The sequence below is a fragment of the Scyliorhinus canicula genome, chromosome 12, assembly GCF_902713615.1.
Source record: "Scyliorhinus canicula chromosome 12, sScyCan1.1, whole genome shotgun sequence".
Lineage (NCBI taxonomy): Eukaryota > Metazoa > Chordata > Chondrichthyes > Carcharhiniformes > Scyliorhinidae > Scyliorhinus > Scyliorhinus canicula.
In genome coordinates, this window is record NC_052157.1 from 112298010 (window position 1) to 112314679 (window position 16670).

General features: G+C 42.9%; 1 protein-coding gene across 13 annotated transcripts in view; it reads right to left on the reverse strand.

The window, feature by feature from the left end:
* LOC119974673 (general transcription factor II-I-like) overlaps positions 1 to 13197 on the reverse strand; it is a 195368-nt gene extending 182171 nt beyond the window's left edge. For 9 of the 13 annotated variants that reach the window (XM_038813763.1, XM_038813762.1, XM_038813770.1 and 6 more), the window contains exon 1: positions 12767 to 12788. In XM_038813763.1, coding sequence (XP_038669691.1) covers positions 12767 to 12773 — 7 coding nt within the window. In that variant the 5' untranslated portion in view covers positions 12774 to 12788. Of the gene's footprint in view, positions 1 to 11923; positions 12129 to 12337; positions 12357 to 12766; positions 12789 to 12911 lie in introns of those variants that run through there. The other 4 variants (XM_038813765.1, XM_038813764.1, XM_038813767.1 and 1 more) reach the window with 4 other exon arrangements.
* Positions 13198 to 16670: the final 3473 nt, after the last annotated feature.

Sequence of the window (16670 nt, forward strand, 5' to 3'; positions counted from 1 at the left end):
TTAAAACTATTACATTTCTAACTTTTCCCAGTTCAGTTGAAGGGTCAACAAATTGAAATACTGTCTTTCTCTGCGGATGCTTCTGTACCCGAGTATTTGTAGCATTTTCTTTCATTTCAATTTCGAGCATTCACGATATTTTGCTCTTATATCAAACCAATGAAGCTGAATGCAATCACAAGAAACCAATTTTTTTCAATTAGGAATGTTATTGCTTTCTAGGCTCACCCTTAAATTGAACAATTTCCAATCTTTTGCTGACCCCATTTTGTTCCCTTATCTTAGCATGTTTCAGTCTTACACAGCAGCTGTTCATCATTCTGCAATTCACATCTGCTCCAGGCACATATTTTGTTTCTTTTCTTGTTCCATCACCACTTCCCCATTGGCCTTGTACAACTAATTCATAATTTTATCTCTCTGGTCTTCCACTCTTTCACAGATCTTCCCTTTTGTTCTTCCCCCTCTCCACCATTCCGCCTGCTTTAAACCTATTACATTTCTAACTTTTCCCAGTTCTGTTGAAGGGTCAACAACCTGAAATACTGTTTCTTTCTCTGCAGATGCTTCTGTACCAGAGTATTTGTAGCGTTTTCTTTCTTTAATTTCAATTTCGAGCATCCACGATATTTTGCTCTGATATCAAACCATAATGTGTAATCAGTTAAAGAAATCAAGGGGTGCAACCAAATACTAGATTGCTTCAGAACCTAAATTGCAACACCTCACTTACAGAGGTTAATCTCTGGAGGACCCACTTCTCTATGTTGCTAATCGCAGTGCCAAAAATATTGGTGCCCTCATTACTACTGAAAACACCAGAATCCTGATCCTGGCAAACATCAGATGACATCCCAGTATGGACAGACATACTATACGCGCACAACAACTCCTTCCCTCTCCAGAACCACTGAACACCAGTTGCCTATCTGCAACCTCACAAACTTAGCTTCCAATTTAAAAAATACACAGAATCAGAGGATTTTAATATATGAACATACATAAAAACATATAGGAAAAAAGAAATAGGTTGTTCAGCCCCCCTCGAGTCTGCTCCACCATTCAATAAGATCATAGCTGATCCGATTGTGGCCTCAACTCCACATTCCACCTTTGACTCCCTTGTTGGTAAAGAATCTATCTACTTCAACCCCAAAATATTCAATGACACTACCTCCACTGATCTCTGGAAAGATTCACAATACTCAGAAAACATTCATAAGAACTAGGAGCAGGAGTAGGCCATCTGGCCCCTCGAGCCTGTTCCGCCATTCAATGAGATCATGGCTGATCTTTTGTGGACTCAGCTCCACTTTCCGGCCCAAACACCATAACCCTTAATCCCTTTATTCTTCAAAAAACTATCTATCTTTACCGTAAAAACATGTAATGAAGGAGCCTCAACTGCTTCACTGGGCAAGAAATTCCATAGGTTCACAACCCTTTGGGTGAAGAAGTTCCTCCTAAACTCAGTCCTAAATCTACTTCCCCTTATTTTGAGGCTATGTCCCCTAGTTCTGCTTTCACCCGCCAGTGGAAACAACCTGCCCGCATCTATCCTATCTATTCCCTTCATAATTTTAAATGTTTCTATAAGATCCCCCCTCATCCTTCTAAATTCCAACGAGTACAGTCCCAGTCTACTCAACCTCTCCTCATAATCCAACCCCTTCAGCTCTGGGATTAACCTAGTGAATCCCCTCTGCACACCCTCCAGTGCCAGTATCTCCTTTCTCAAGTAAGGAGACCAAAACTGAACACAATACTCCAGGTGTGGCCTCACTAACATTGTATACAATTGCAACATAACCTCCCTAGTCTTAAACTCCATCCCTCTAGCAATGAAGGACAAAATTCCATTTGCCTTCTTAATCACCTGTTGCACCTGTAAACCAACTTTCTGTGACTCATGCACTAGCACACCCAGGTCTCTCTGCACAGTGGCATGCTTTAATATTTTATCGTTTAAATAATAATCCCGTTTGCTGTTATTCCTATCAAAATGGATAACCTCACATTTGTCAACATTGTATTCCATCTGCCAGACCCTAGCCCATTCACTTAACCTATCCAAATCCCTCTGCAGACTTCCAGTATCCTCTGCACTTTTCGCTTTGCCACTCATCTTAGTGTCATCTGCAAACTTGGACACATTGCCCTTGGTCCACAACTCCAAATCATCTATGTAAATTGTGAACAATTGTGGGCCCTTTTTTAATAGCCGCCGAATCCATAGAGAGTCCTCTGGCGTTTGAGAGCGTAAACCACATCCATGGCGGTGACCGTCTTGCGCTTGGCGTGTTCAGTGTAGGTGACCGCGTCCCTGATCACATTCTACAGGAAAACCTTCAGCACCCCGCGAGTCTCCTCATAGATCAAACCCGAGATGCGCTTGACCCCCGCCACGGCGAGACAGGCGGCGGATTGCTGGTTTGGTGATGCCCTGGATGTTATCACTAAGCACTTTGCGGTCCCGCTTTTCCCAGTCCTTTGCCTCCTTTCCCTCTGCCAGACATGATGCTTCTTATCTCCATTTTGAATGGGAAACCTTTCATTTTTAAACTGTGTCCCCTAGTTTAAGTCTCTCCCGCAAGGTCAGCATCCAATTTGTCAAGTCCCCTCAGGATCTTAAATGTTTCTGTAAGATCACCTATTACGATCCCAGAGCAGACCCCTGCAGTGGTTAGGATACTGGACCAAAACCCCAATGTTTTACTTTATTTGTAAGACTATGCGGAAAGAATGATTCACTCCAGGACTGATGGCATGAAAAAGTAAGGCTTGGTATTTTTAAAACGAAAAAAAAACTTATGAACATTAAACTTTTTAAACTTCCCGAAAAGTACAGCTTACAATTACCCCTTACACAGTTCTACTCAATTTTCCATTACACAAGAAAAGAAACATACAGCTAGCTCTCAATCTATCTTAATGTGAGAGAATGGTAGACTCAGTGCCAGGCAGATCAGAATTCAACTCGTCCCACAAAGGCTTCTCTACAAAACTGCCCCGCCAAAGCTTTTCAAAATGTCTCTCTGCATTCCTTTGCTCCACCCAGCAATGACATCATCTCCCCAAGCTTAAAAACAAATTATCTCTGCAGGCTGCAAAGCACATTAACTCCCCAGGGACTTTTGTCAGTCAAACCACTGTCCATTAGTCAGACTGAAAAACAAATCTTTTAGTGCCCTGACTCCCTTCTCCTCCCATCTCCAAAAGCTTCCACCCCATTTCCCTGGCTCAAATCTGTGGTTCCCCCGAATCGGCATTTCCCTTGACCCCACCCCCAGCCTAAAGTGCTGGCGCAACTGCCTCGAGATTTTCAATGTCGCTACTACGGTCTATCTGCTAATAAGCCTTATGATCTGAAGAGAAGGAATATTCCCGCTCACTCAGATGCAAGAACCTTCAAGGGTCCACGCCTCCCATTTCCACCATTAGCCCAGCAACGCCTTCGCTCCCCCTGATTGGGTAAGTGATTGTGGTCATGACCTGTCCAATTTTGGCTCCTGCACCATATTCCAGTCTCCACCAACTATCAATTCATGTGAATGCAAGTCGAGGATGGCCCCACACAACTTCTTTACAAACCCTGCATCATCCCAATTGGGACCATACACGCTTACCAACACCACCAACCTCTCTTCCAATGCCCCGGTCACTATTACGTATCTACCTCCCTAATCTTCCTGTGCTTATCCACCATCATCATAATTTTGGGCCCGCGGCATGAGTAGGAAGGTTGAGGGGCAGCACGGTTGCGCAGTGGGTTAGCCCTGCTGCCTCACGGCACCGAGGTCCCAGGTTCGATCCCGGCCCTGGGTCACAGACCCGATGGGCTGAATGGCCTCCTTCTGCACTGTAAGTTCTATGATTCTCCCCATGTTTGCGTGGGTTTCGCCCCCACAACCCAAAGATGTGCAGGCTAGGTGGATTGGCCACGCTAAATTGCCCCTTAATTGGAAAAAATTAATTGGGTACTCTAAATTTATTTTTAAAAATAAAAAAAATAGTAATTTTGGGCCCTACCCACTGAGCCTGATCCGTCCCTATACATTGTAGACATCGAACCCGCCATCCCCCTCCCAGAATTCCCTCTACATTCCCATTCAAAGAAACCCCACCCTGTGTCGATCCTCTCCCCTCCCTTTTCTCACCTCCTAGGCCCATCGAAACCTGCTCGCCAAACCCCAATGTCCGCAGCCCCTCCCCCCACAACATCTCCGCTCACTAGCCAACTTGTGTTAGCTACTGCAGGGTCCCATGCTCAGGCCTCTCCTCCCGTCCAGTCCCAGGGAAAGAAAATCAAATATATGCTTTTTATTAAAAGAAATGCCACTACAAAGAACAGCAACAAAATCTTTGACCTCTAAAACAGCATGAAGAACATTATTCAAAGCTACAAAGAACAGCAACAAAAAAGAAAAAACAACCTTAACCTCTATAACAGCATGATGCAAGAACATTATTCAAAGCTAGAAAGAACAAAAACCTTTTAATCTCTATAACAGTATGAAGTAGGAACATTATTCAAAGTTACATATATACATTCGCCCACTGTTTATTCCCGTCCCAAGACTTCTGCCTTCATAAATGCCTCAACCGTCTTAAAATAAGTCTCTGGAGTTGTAGGTCACCCTTAGCTTTGCTGGATACACCACTCCAAACCGCACTCTATTGTCGTACAATGCCGCCTTCACTCGGCTGAAAGCCGCTTTGTCAGTTCCACCTGATAAGATAAAAACCTTGGCACCCGCCCATTGCACCTCCCGTTCCTTCTTTGCCTAGTTCAATACCTACTCCTTCATGTGATAGCTGTGAAAACAGATGATCACTGCCCTTAGAGGCTAGTTTAACTTAGGCTTCGGCCTCAGCGACCGATGAGCTTGGTCCAATCCAATCGAGAGGGTTCTTCTCCCTCCCCCATCAGTTCTTCCAACATCTTGGCAAAGTACTCTGTTGGCCTTTGGCCGTCCACCCCCTCGGGCAGGCCCACAATCCTTAAATTTTATCGTCGAGAGCGATTCTCCATATGCTCCAGCTTTGCTTGCAGCCTCTTATTGGCCTCAACCACCCTCTGCAGCTCATCTCCCATCGATGGGAGCTGATTGCTGTGCCACAACATGGCCTCCTCCACTTCCTTCATTTTCACACTCTCCTCACCTCAGCCAACGCCTTTGCAACAGCTACCTTCACTGGGGCAATTGTCTCCTGTACCCACGCCTTCAGCGCCACTGCCATCTCCTTTCTCATCACCTCCATATGCTTTGCAAACTGCTTTTCGAGCTCCAGAGACACCACCTCAGCTATCTTCTCTGCTGTAAGCAGTGCGGCTCCTCATGCTCAACGGCAAGCTCTCATTCTCTCACCTCCTTGCTGCTGTCTGCCTCTATTTTCTGGACATCTCTCGCCTTTTTGCCGGTTCTTAAGTCCTTCATGAATTGCCCCCAGGACCGGGCATTAAAAATTCCCAAAAAGAAAAAAAAACGTATACGCCTCAACCAGGAATCACCCAACGTGTTACGACCCCTGTACAGGCTGCCTTCAGCTGCCTCGTGTTCTGGGCCTTGCCTCGCTCCTCTGGCTGCTTCAAGCACTGACCTCAATTCACTGCTCCTGCTGTTCTGCACTTCAGCCCTGCTGTTCCACTCTTTGCCTTTAGCCCTGCTGCTTCATCCTCTGCCGCAGTTTCAGCTGCCTCACTCCTGGATTCGGGCATGCCGTCTCGACTGCCTCGTGTTAGGCTCCGCCCCCGCCGCTCCAACTGCCCGCACTCCGGGCTCGATGCCTCCACTCCGGCTGCCTGGCAGTCCTGTGAGGTTCTTCACCGGTTTGGTTTGGTGCCGGTCCCTTAGCCCCTAAAGGCCAAAAAAGTCAGGGGGGAGGGGGTGTGAACCTCGCATAAACTGTGTCCGCCGGCAGGAGCCTCTTCTTAATGCGGCCGCTCAGCTCCTGAGTGCCACCTGAAGTTGTTCAGAGATTTTAATGGCCCGTGGTATCAACATACTGTCACAGCGACAGGGAATTTTGATCGAGTTAGAACTACAACTTCCAAGCAAACTACAGAAATTCAGAACTGTTTAAAGACTCGTTCAAAAAAAAAAACAAGAGAATACACTGATCACAAAAATGGCTGCCACAAATCACTTAATGTCTTATTTTGTAAGTTGACCACTTCTTTGGAAAGTTTTATATGAATTGCACTGCCGACCTGTTACATCGAATTCATACCTGGGTGTTATGTCAGGGTCCACTGCAAATAGTAACTCTCTTGAAAGGCAAACATTTAAAAAAGCAAGTGCTCGATTTCTGTAGTCCTATCAAGACAATAGGGAATTGCTACCAGCCAGGTTCTCATCCGACATTCAAAATCCATGGAGGACGAAATAACCCCATCACCTGCTGATTTCTATCTTGAAACATGTCAAAGGTTTTTGGAGATGAAAGGATAAAAAGGAATGAGATTACATGGTCTGCAACAATTACACAACCCAAAGATATGCAGAGTAAGCAGATTGGCCATGTCAAATTGCCCCTTAATTGGAAAAAAATTTTGGGTACTCTTAAATTTATTTAAAAAAATATTTGTTACTGATTATTGTTTATTGTTGGGTGTAAATTTGGGAGAAAATGTGAAAAAGGAGAATTAAAATATATTTTTTTAAAGAATCGACAAATAAATTAGTTATCCTCACACAAATATTGAAGTTAGGATTGTATGAAGAAATGGGGCTTAAAATATTACGAATAACAGCTTACAATTACCCCTTAAACACTACTACTCAACTTCCCATTAAACAACAAAAGGAACATACTGCTCTCAATCGATCTTAAAAATCAGCATGGCATAGAATACTTGCATCACGGAACAGGATTGGACTCCTAGTAGAAAAAACACTTTCGTACTCTGGCTGAACATCTTCAAAATGTTGGTTCACCTGGCGTGTTTCAGCTTCTTCCTCGTCCCTGCTTTATATTCTCTTTTGAGAGAGAATTAGCATCACACAGATCAGAATTAAACTCCTCTTTCTGTACAGCTCTCTCCAAAAACTGCCTCTCTGAAGCTTTTCAAAACGTCTCTCTGCATTTCTTGGCTCCACCCAACAATTGCCTCATTTCTCCAAGCTGAAAACCTAATTATCTCTGCACATCAATTCCCCAGGGACTTTCCCAGTCAAACCACAGTCCATTAGTCCCCACTGAAAAACACATTCCTTTGTCAATTTCATCTTCTGACTGCTAAATGCACCCAGGCCCTGCAAAATAGATTTTTTTTAAAACATGACCACTACAGTCAAATGCACTCTTAAGCCCAGGCTTTAACCCCTCAAATTGCCCAATACTTAAGAATCCAATATTCCTAAAGTTTTCCCATTGTCACAACTAAATGCCCCTCCCTTGCCCCAACTGTGCCCCTCGTGTTCTAAATTCCCCAGCCAGGGAAACAAACTCTCAGTGTCTATCCTGTCAAACATCTTCAGAATCTTAAAATGTTTCAAAGAGATTACTCAATTCTTCTACAATCCAGAGAATACAGACCCAATTCCCAGCCTATCATAGGACAAGTAGTAATTAACATTTTCAAACTGCAGTGGTGGATCTGAACATGGTGATCTTTTAGGTTATTAGTTAAGGCCTCTGGATCATTTATCCAGAAACAGGACCACTACACTACTGTACCCCTTTCTAGCTTTAAGCTGCAATTTCATGTAAGACACAAGTGTGAGCTACTAGATGTCAGAATTCCATTGAAGGAATAAATGAAACTCTGGAGACAGTAAAACACTTAGCATTCACTACCAGTTTTATCATGTTTCCAAAGTAATTGAGACCAGGATGGTATGAAAGCCTGCTGGACCAAAGTGAGTATGTGTGCTAGGAAGGGGATTCACTGTTATCCAACATTAAAAAATTATTTCACTGAAACTCTGTGTTGTTCTTTGATTGTATATTGTTTAAATCACTGGCCTGTTGATCGTACATTATTTAACACTGGTCCAAACTGAATGCAAAAAGTATTTTTTACAAAGAATTATGAATAAAACACAATTGTTCAACCTCACGGCCAACCGGCACTATCAACCCTGTTTAGTTTTCTTCACAGGTATGCAAAACCAAACATGTCCATGTCTTCTCTTATCCTCAAAATATATACCATAAACATATTATTACGGTCCCCATGGAAACCAATAACCTAAAAAAGGAACAAAATTTCCCAAATGATCCAAGGAAGAAACCAATGAACAAGATTACACTTTTACTGTAACAATCCAGTAAAACCCTGGGGCAGCAGGGTAGCATGGTGGTTAGCATAAATGCTTCACAGCTCCAGGATCCCAGGTTCGATTCCCGGCTGGGTCACTGTCTGTGTGGAGTCTGCACGTCCTCCCCCTGTGTGCGTGGGTTTCCTCCGGGTGCTCCGGTTTCCCCCCACAGTCCAAAGATGTGCGGGTTAGGTGGATTGGCCATGCTAAATTGCTCGTAGTGTCCTAATAAAAGTAAGGTTAAGGTTGTTGGGTTACGGGTATAGGGTGGATACGTGGGTTTGAGTAGGGTGATCATGGCTCGGCACAACATTGAGGGCCGAAGGGCCTGTTCTGTGCTGTACTGTTCTATGTTCTATGTTCTATGTTCTAATCAAACAAAAATCAAAAGTGAACATGAATTCAGGAAAATATTAAATATAGACACCATAAATTACACTTTATATAGTTGCTACAACAAAACAGCAAAAGTCCCCAGGTGGAGTTTCTGTTCCTTTGTAAAACAGAGCCCTGTGGCAATGCACTCACAAGTACGAGTTTCAGTTTCTCTCTCTCGAATGCTTGCTACCTAAAATCATTTCTCCCATGTTATTTGTATGGACTTCCAGAAGGTAAATGGAAGGATATGATTAGCAGGTCCCATAAAGATGTATATTGGGGCCTCAACTATTCACACTTATGACATAGATGATGTAATACAGCTACATATTGGATTCAGATTCGACCATCTACTGTGGTGGGATTCAAGCCTGGAACCCAGGCCATTGCTATAGGTCTGTTGATTAGCAGTCCAATGACCTATACTACTAGGCCACAAGAGGAGCCATTGTCAATTCTGCTAACACAAAGATATTGCAAGCAGTGTAGATGGAAGCATGAGATTTTAATACATTGAGTGACTGGGCAAAATGGTGGCAAATGGATTTCAAGGTAGGAAATGTGAGGGTCATCCACACTGGACGGGGTGTGATTTAAATGGTGACAAACAGTAGAGATCCAGGCTTAGGAGTTCAAGCACAATGATCAAAATCACATGGACAGGTACAAAAGAAATGTGAAATGCTACTGGAATGCCGGCTTTATATCAAGTGGACGAGAATACAGGGCTTAGAAGTTTGCTTCATCCATACAAAGTCTTAACCAGATCACACCCGGATTCAACTATGGGTACTACATCCTAGGAAGGATATAATGACCTTGAAGGGAATGCTGCTTAGTTTTTACCAAAATGACAGTTAAATTACCAGATGAAATTACACAAACTAGGTTTGTTATTTGCTGGAATTTAGAAGATCAGCAGTAAAGGAAATTATTTTGGTTGGCTGGGGAATCAAAGACATGGGTCATAGCCAAATAGCAGATGTATTAGCCAGTTATGTCAGGTATAAAGTTAGGAAATTTGGAACCACAAAGGATGAAAGAAACTTGGGACCAACAGCAATTGATGCCAGATCAATCATTAATTCTACAAAGGTATTAAATGATATGGGGCAATGGATGGTAGGTGTGCAAAGTCTGATCACAGATCAGGCTGGTCTAATTGAACGGCATAACAGGCTAAATGGCCAACCCCTGTCCTATGTTACACAGGATTATATAAGAATATACATCACAGTACGGGTGGCACGGTGGTGCAGTGGTTAGCACTGCTGCCTCATGGCGCTGAGGACCTGGGTTCGATCCCGGCTCTGGGTCGCTGTCCGTGCAGTTTGCACATTCTCCCCATGTTTGCGTGGGTCTCACCCCTACAACCCAAAGATGTGACGGCTAGGTGGATTGGCCATGCTAAATTGCCCCTTAATTGGAAAACAAATGAATTGGGTACTCTAAAAAAAAAAAAAATTTGTAAATATACAGCACAGAAACAGGACATTTGGTCCAAAACGTCCATCCCCCCCAACGTTTCTTAAATGACTCTCAGCTTAACCTATTCCATTCTCCAACATGTGCACACCCAGCTCAACTACTCTCTCCGGTAGCATATTACGCATTCCCACCACTCTCTGGGTAAAGACATTTCTTCCTAATTCCTTACTTCTGTCAAGATCTAGTTTTGCTAAACCCTACAAATGCAATCTTTCGATATCCACTCTTTCATAAAAGGCTGCTATAACGTCACCCATTAGCCTTCTCTTTCCAAGAGAAAAGAAACTCAGCCTATTCATCCTTTCCTGGTGGGTATACCTTTGCAGTTCTTTCTAATACTTGTAAATCTTACGTCCTTTTGCACTTTACAGCCTATGATATGGTGTACAGACAGGTTTCAAAGTGTGTTCTAAATTTCAATATAGCTTGAGCACAACCTCCCTATTTTTTAAATCTTATCACTCCAGAAATAAACCTCAGTATTTTGTTTGCTTTTGACCTTCATTGCAACTTCAGTGATTTGAGTATTGTACTCCCAGATCCCTTTGCTCCTCTACCCCATTTAGACTACAATATTATGTGAACATTTTTTCTTACCAAAGTGTTCTATGCACAAGTATCTAATGTTCAAATTCATTTCCAACCATGTACCCAATCTGCAAGTTTATTTATTTTAGGTTTGCCCACTTATAATTTTTGGGGATTCAAAAATATAAATCGTTAATATAAATAGCAGTGTGATCCCAGCATTGACCCTTGTGGATCACACTTCCCACCTTCTCCTGCTCTGAGCAGCTTCCCTTCACACACAAATCTAAATTTTATCTTTTTCTCAACTATTTATTCTGCTACTTGGTCCTTAACTCTGAATTATGTCACCTTATTAATTAATCTCTTATGTACCATATCAAAAGGTATTTGAAAACCTAAATATATTACACGCAATTCTAAGTTGTCATTTTCCCAACTATTCATTCTGCTACTTGGTCCTTAGCTCTGCATGCACTCACCTTATTCTTTAGTCTCTTACATAGTACCATACCAAAGGTCTTTGAAAACTTAGATATATTGCATCTACTGCACTACCCATGTCAACTGTTACCACTTCACGGATTGAAGTTAGTCAAGGAAGACTTTCCCTTTTAAATCATGTTAACTTTTCAACATTTTTTTGTTGTCTAAATTATTTTGATTTTCTCCTTTAGTAGAGACAATTATTTTTTGTTACTACCAGTGTTCCTATGTTCCCTCTAGAAATGGAATGCTTCTATAGGGAATCAATTACACCTTACCGTTGTTCACACTGAAAATTAGTTATGCAACTCACTCAAAAGTAGCCTTATCAGGAGTTTCTAACTTTGGAGAAAACAAAAAACAGCACATATAATTTGCACACCGATATGAACGATTTGGAAACAAAAAAAAAAGTGCATCCCAAGAGTTTCAACCACCTTAAAAAGATCCTCAGACACAACAAGGCCACTGGATTCCATCCAAAGATCAATGTACTTCAATCGAAAACTCCCTTCCTACTGCACTTTCCTAACGTTAATATTCAAAGAGGATTTGTCTAGTCTTAGTTATCACAAAACCAACCTAACTCCTATTTTTTGTCAAATGCCTTGGGATTTTGCTCTGCAACAATCAGGTACATAAATGTTGAAGATTACAAAATTCAGAAATTAATTAGGTCATCTACAAACATATTTTGTGGAAAATATTAATCCAGTATTTCTGCCCTCGATTTAACTGTCTCATACAGTCCAGCTTTACTGTAACAGTTAAATACTCACTGTGCTCTTCAATGAAACACGTACTCAGTAATTTTGCCAGCTGAAGGCTTCAAATATAAACAAAAAGAGGCCACGGTACAAGCCACTCGTTATCAATCTATTACCGAATGTATTAAGATCCTATACTATGAGAACAATCGGCGAAAACATGATCGCATCACCACGACTCAGTCTTCCATCTTTTATGAGCCATCGACTTTCTTCTCCCTTTTGCAGTATTTTTTTCCCTCAACCTAACTTACTACTGACGCCCCGCCTCCCGCCCGGCGATTGGCTGTCGCGGAGTTTGCTGCCAAATATCGGAACGCCCATTGGTCAAATCAACTGCCCGTCAACACCCGACAAGTTAGGTTGACGCTAAAGCCAGCAGCAGCAGCACTTATTATGGGCGCGTTGCACAGTTGCCGGTCTCACCAAGCCTGCCGAGTCGGAAGGGCACGATCACCGCTCAAAAATAAATGTTTCTTCAAACGTTTTCTTTTCTTAAATAAATGCCGAGGCGCAGGATTTCCCCAATAATCATTTAGCAGATTAAATCGATGCGTGTATCCCGCCGCCGTACCGACAGAAAGTAAACCCACTTTGATTAAATAAATTAAAAAATCGAAAATCCTGAGTCGCCCGTCTCCCATTCGACTATTTGCCCAAGTCGCGCGATTGTAACCAGAGGGCGATCGGCGAGGACACAGGAGTCGTGTCGGGGAGAGCAGCCGTGCGCTGCTGCGGTACAGCAGCCCGCGGAGTCTCACTGCAGAGAGGCACCGACTCTCCACACGCACCGGGCGCCAGCAACACGTTCCGGTTAAAGCCGCCGCTTGCGGTTCGCCCTCACACTCACACAACCTTTCATCGATTAAACGCTCTCCCGCACGCACATGTAATGGAGAGACGAAGCCGCTATCTCGACCTCCTCTCTCTCTCTCTCCCCCCCCCCCCCCCCCCCCAAGTGTGTTGAAGAGAAAAAAAGAGCAGGAAAATCCCGACTCACAGGAAAAGTGGCGACGCGCACACAGTCCGAAAATTTCCCAGCAGCCGCCGATGGAAAATTCTAGAAAGGAAAGAAATTATGAAAGGACGCGGATCCCAGTGATCGCTCGGAAGGTCTTTCAACGGCTGCCAATTACCTCAACTCGGGGTGGGGGGAGGGCAGAGAAATGTTTTTGTTTCCCTCTGGGGGAAGGCGGATCCGGGGGGGGGGGGGAATTGTGACTCCGAAATTAAAATCCTGTGCACCACTCGAACTACAGCTCAGCCGACAAAGCTTGACGGCGCCTTCTCCCTATTGTTCCCTTCAGCCAGCGCGAAGCTGGGGCGCATGCGCGCCGCTCGCAGAGCCGGCCGGGACTTGTAGTCCTGGCGCGGCGGCGCGGCCGCTCGACGCCCTGCCGCGGGCCGGGGGCGAGGACTACGGCTCCCAGGGCGCCGTGCGCTCAAATCCCGCTGAGACAGTTTACAGCCCAGTGCTTGATAGGAAAAAAGATCGGAAAGGTCTGTTTAGTTTGTGTAGCATGGTGGTGCTCTGCTCAGCACTGAGCAGAAAAAAAACATGGCAGCCCTTCTGCATGTGAAATGCAGCGTGCTGCTGCAATAAATCTATTGCTAAATCTGCAAAATTTCTTTAAACTGCAGACTGAATATAACGCAGCAGTAAAATACAGCAGATTCTGGAAATCTGAAATAAAACCAGAAATCGTAGGTGGTCTGAAACATTAACTGCGTTTCTCTCCACTGATGCTGCCAGACCTGCTGAGTGTATTTCTAGCAGTTTCTGTTTTCAGTTACACTTGTCCTTTTAATTTTAATTCGTCGCTTTTATTGTAACAACAACAGCAGAATGAAGGCTGAATGTTGAATAATTCACTCTGCTTTTCTGCAGTCATTGTGAACTTTCCCTTCATGGTGTTTAAACAGATATTCATTATCCACGGTAATGAAACGGCACAATAACCTCACGTGGCTAGAAAATAGAGTCGGACCATTTTCCATGGGTTGCAAATAGGTCTGATCCAGGTGAATCAGAGTCAGATTGGCAGGCAAAACCGTAACAAGGCAATGAGCTACTTTTATAGAGGAGATCCCCATTTTGGGGAAGGGTAGGACAAGCAAGAGCTCTCTGGACAACAAAAGAACATAGAACAGTACAGCACAGAGAATGAGATGAAGCAGAAAAGGGGCCTATATAGCAAATGCCAGGTTTATAATACAAATACAAAAAAAAGAAATGAGGGGCAAAGAAAGAATATGAGAAGAGATTAACAAAGGGGAATTTACATTTTCTGTAAACATGTATATAGCAAAAGGGTAATAATGGGAAGAGTGGAGCTGATTAGGGACTGAAAAGGGAATCTACACTTGGAGTCAGAGCGCGAAGCTGAGACATTAAATTAGTCCTTTGCACCTTCCCTGACGAAGGAAGAGGATGCTGATAAAGTCACATTGAAAGAGGAAATAGTTGAGACACAGGCTGGACTAAAAACTGAGTAAGCAAGGGTATTCAAAATACTGGCTGTACTTAAGGTTGATAAATTATGAAGACCGGATACAATATATCCAAGGATACCGAAGAAAGTGAAAATGGAAATACTGTAGGTGGGTGGCATGGTGGCGCAGTGTTGTCACTGCTGTCTCACGGCGCCGAGGACCCGGGTTTGACCCCAGCCCTGGGTCACTGTCTCTGTGGAGTTTGCACATTCTCCCCGTGTGTGCGTGGGTCTCACCCCCACGACCCAAAGATGTACAGGGTAGGTGTATTGGCCATGCTAAATTGCCTCTTAATTGGAACAAAAATAATTGGGGATTCTAAATGCATTTAAAACAAAGAAATTCTAAGGCACTGGTGTTAGGATCCAAAACAAGAACCCAACTATGGTCAATTTGCAAAACTGTGAGAAAAATGTTACTGCACCGCAGGAGTGATAACACTGGCCAGTAGGTATCTTTTATGTTTAAACAAACTCTAGTTTAAACAATGAATTAACCAATTTGCAAAAGAAGTAGCTTTAGAGTTAATAGTTATAACGATTCTAAAGTAAAAGTTAAAACCTAACTTGCTTCCTAAACCTGCCACTGTATTCCAATTAAGCAAACACAATATATATTAAATACCACACATGAAAAAAGTTAACAACCATGATTTCACTTGCTTTTCTCTGTATAGGCTCTTTGGAGAGAGAACCTTCCAAGAACAAACTGAAATACCTCTGCTCAGGTTAGAGTTTGAGGGCCTATTGACTCTTCAGACAGATCATGCTCTTCCCATTAACTACATTATTTGTACCCAAAGCATAAGGCATTCTTTTGTCTCTTAATACAAGATGTCCCTTGACCTGTTTAGCCAGGACAAAACTAGATACCCCTCATAAAGTATCTTCACCCCAGGGGTCCTTAAAAACCTAAACAATATTCCATTAGCTAGCAATCTGTAAAGAAGTAAATTGTTCCAAAGATCTATTAACAGAATACTTCACCTGCAAATCAATGATTGCCTCACTTTTACAACACCTTACTCATCGCTCTAGCAGTCATACTGTCTGTATGCACCTGAACCCAGGTTTTATTAACATTACTGCAAAAAATATAAAGTATGACAATTTCTTAAATTCATCACACCTTCCTACCTTAGGTATGGGGTGGTGCCAGAGGACTGATGAATTACAAAATGTAATGCCCTAGTTCAAATAAGGATGTAAGAATTAAACTCAGCAACTTCCGCTGAAGAATTTAACCTCAGTGGTGGGAAAGCTTTCAGGTATGTTAACTTTGGCAAAACCGTAAGCCACTTGGAGAAATGACGATTATTAAGGAAAGCGCGGATAGGTTAAAGACAAATTGTGTATAACTAACTAGATTAAGTTTTAATAAGGTAACGGGTTTGATGAGGGTAATGCAGTTGATGAGGTATATATGCTCTTCCAAAGAGCACTTTGTAAAGTGTCACATAATAGATTTGTCAGGACAACTGATGCCCACAGAATAAAAGGGACAATGGCAGCATGGATATGAAGTTGGTTGGGTGGCGGAGGCAGCATGGTGCCGCAATGGGTTAGCCCTGATGCATCACGGCGCCAAGGTCCCAGGTTTCGATCCCGGCTCTGGGTCACTGTCCGTGTGGAGTTTGCACATTCTCCCTGTGGTTGCGTGGGTTTCGCCACCACAATCCAAAGATGTGCAGGCTAGGTGGATTGGCCATGCTGAATTGCCCCTTAATTGGAAAAAAAAATGAATTGGGTACTCTTAAAAAAAATTTTTAAGTTGGTTGGGTGGCAGTGAGGGTGGGAAGGTTCAGATGAGGGGAAACTTGGAAAATTAAGGAGAAAGGACAAGACAACCATACAGGATAGTGATGTGGATAATGATAACCACACTATGATGGGGAGGGACAAAGCATGCAAACATAAGAGTGTACCAGCAAATAAAGTCAGGAAAAGGAAAAATTACGACATTGAACATTATTTATCAGAATTTATGCAACATTTGTAACAGTTGCACATTTCATTTGCTATGTTAGATCTGGTAATGTAGAATGAAACATGGTTTATTCATGATCTAATTATACAAGTTCTTCTCGGGAAGAGTGATCATAACATAATAAAAATTTAACATTCAATTTCCGGGTGAGAAACTTGGGTTTGAAATTCATGTCTTAAACTTAAATAAAGGCAATTACAACTATAGGAATTCAGAGTTGGTTACACTGAACTGGGAAATGGATTAAAAACAGTGGCCGACATTTACGTATTACAAAAGC